The sequence below is a fragment of the Austrofundulus limnaeus genome, unplaced genomic scaffold, assembly GCF_001266775.1.
Source record: "Austrofundulus limnaeus strain Quisiro unplaced genomic scaffold, Austrofundulus_limnaeus-1.0 Scaffold664, whole genome shotgun sequence".
NCBI classification, from domain to species: Eukaryota; Metazoa; Chordata; class Actinopteri; order Cyprinodontiformes; family Rivulidae; genus Austrofundulus; species Austrofundulus limnaeus.
This window is the reverse complement of record NW_013953066.1, coordinates 241,729-243,548: the sequence shown is the minus strand read 5'-3', so window position 1 is coordinate 243,548 and position 1,820 is coordinate 241,729. Positions and strand designations below refer to the sequence as shown.

General features: G+C 50.8%; 1 protein-coding gene across 1 annotated transcript in view; it reads left to right on the top strand.

The window, feature by feature from the left end:
- scai (suppressor of cancer cell invasion) overlaps positions 1 to 1,820 on the top strand; it is a gene marked incomplete in the record, with an annotated part of 42,437 nt that overhangs the window by 38,348 nt on the left and 2,269 nt on the right. The window contains 6 exon segments of the mRNA XM_014027577.1: positions 97 to 175; positions 403 to 505; positions 604 to 685; positions 850 to 922; positions 1,019 to 1,192; positions 1,376 to 1,476. Of these exon segments, the coding sequence (XP_013883031.1) occupies positions 97 to 175; positions 403 to 505; positions 604 to 685; positions 850 to 922; positions 1,019 to 1,192; positions 1,376 to 1,476 (612 nt within the window).

The following is a 1,820-nucleotide window of genomic DNA, read 5'->3' as shown; positions in this document are numbered from 1 at the left end:
TTAAACTTGTTTTTGTTTATATTAAACTTGTTTTTGTTTATCAGCTGTTTGTCTGATGATGTTTCAGATTTAATGTTTGGTTGTTGATGTTTTCAGGAGTTACCTGCCAACAGCGTCCTGCTGGTGTATTTATCAGCTACAGGAGTTTTTCCTGCTGGACACTCAGATTATGAAGGTCAAGTATTTCAGGTCCTTTCAAAATAAAAGCATTGTGTTATAACAGGATGTGTTCAAGTMAAACAGTTCTAGAACAGGTCCAAAYGGGTCCCTCTGACCGAGCATACGTCAGACAGAACCCACCTGGTCCCGCTCAGACATGAGCTTTCAAAATGAGGCGTGACAAGTGTGGTGGAACCAGAACCGGGYTCAGACTCATGGTCCCTGCTTGTGTTCTGGTTCCAGTGGGCCCGTATGACTTTGGAGGGGTTCTGACCAACACCAACCGGGACGTGGTGAACGGGGAGACGGTGCAGAAGAGGAACCAGGCCCAGAAGGAGATGCACTGGTGAGGCTGCTGGTGCTGCTCTCAGACCACCACTGTAAACTGGCCCGGTTCTGAAGGTTCTGAAGGTTCTGAAGGTTCTGTTCTCTTTAACGTTGCAGCCTTCATCCAGGAGATCTGTTTCCTTTTACCAGGAAGCCTCTTTTTGTCGTCGTGGACTCTTCAAACAGCGCAGCGTATAAGGTCCGTCCCCGCTGTCAGACCTGGTGCTGGTCCAGTCCTGGTCCAGTCCTGGTCCAGTCCTGGTCCAGTCCTGGTCCAGTCCTGGTCCAGTCCTGGTCCAGTCCTGGTCCAGTCCTGGTCTGTGTTTGAGGAATATTTGATGTTTTCTGTCTTTTCTTGAACAGAACTTCACAAACCTGTTTGGTCAGCCTCTGGTGTGTCTGCTGTCACCTACAGTTTATCCTAAGAGTGTTCCAGGTGGGTCATCTCCTCAGGACCTCCTGAGACCAGCGAGTTCTGTTGAAACCGCTGATCCGTCCCTGTCCCTGTCTCTGTCTCTGTCCTCCGGTTCAGACCCGTCTCAGCGGGGGAGTCTCTTCACTCTCTTCCTCTACAGTCCTCTGCTGGCGTTCTCCTCCATCTGTGGTCTGAGCACCGTTGGACAAGGTCTCTGGGACCAGGCCCAGGAGTTCCTCCGTAAAGTCTTCCGGGACATTGGGCAGATGATCACTCGCTCCCGGACCATCGGTACGCACCTGTTCCTCATTTATACATTCCACAAATGCAAAGAGTCCAAATGACCTGAAATACCAGATGAGACTGGTCTCTGTGTGTGAGTCAAAAGTCTCAGGACACCTGGTCTGTCCTGAGACTCTTGACTCGTACTTCCAGGTCTGTCCTGAGACTTTTGACTTGGACTTGTCTCTGCAGATCAGGCCTTTTTGCAGTTTTTTGGTGACGAGTTCCTGCGGCTGCTGCTGATCCGGTTCGTGTTCTGTTCGGCTACATTCCGACTCCATAAACTTTTCCGGGTGAGTCTAAAGAAAACAGTTTTTGACCCAGTTAGTCCCAGACCAACAACAACAACAACTGCTGTTGTTGGACTTCTGTGCTCGTCACGGATTGTCCATCACGAACACCATGTTCAGGCATAAGGGTGTCCATATGTGCACTTGGCACCAGGACACCCTAGGCCGCAGTTCGATGATCGATTTTGTCGTCGTTTCATTGGATCTGCAGCCACATGTATGTCTTGGACACTCGGGTGAAGAGAGGGGCGGAACTGTCAACTGACCACTACCTGGTAGTGAGGTGGCTCCGGTGGTGGGGGAGGAAGCCGGTCAGACCTGGCAGGCCCAAACGAATAGTGAGGGTC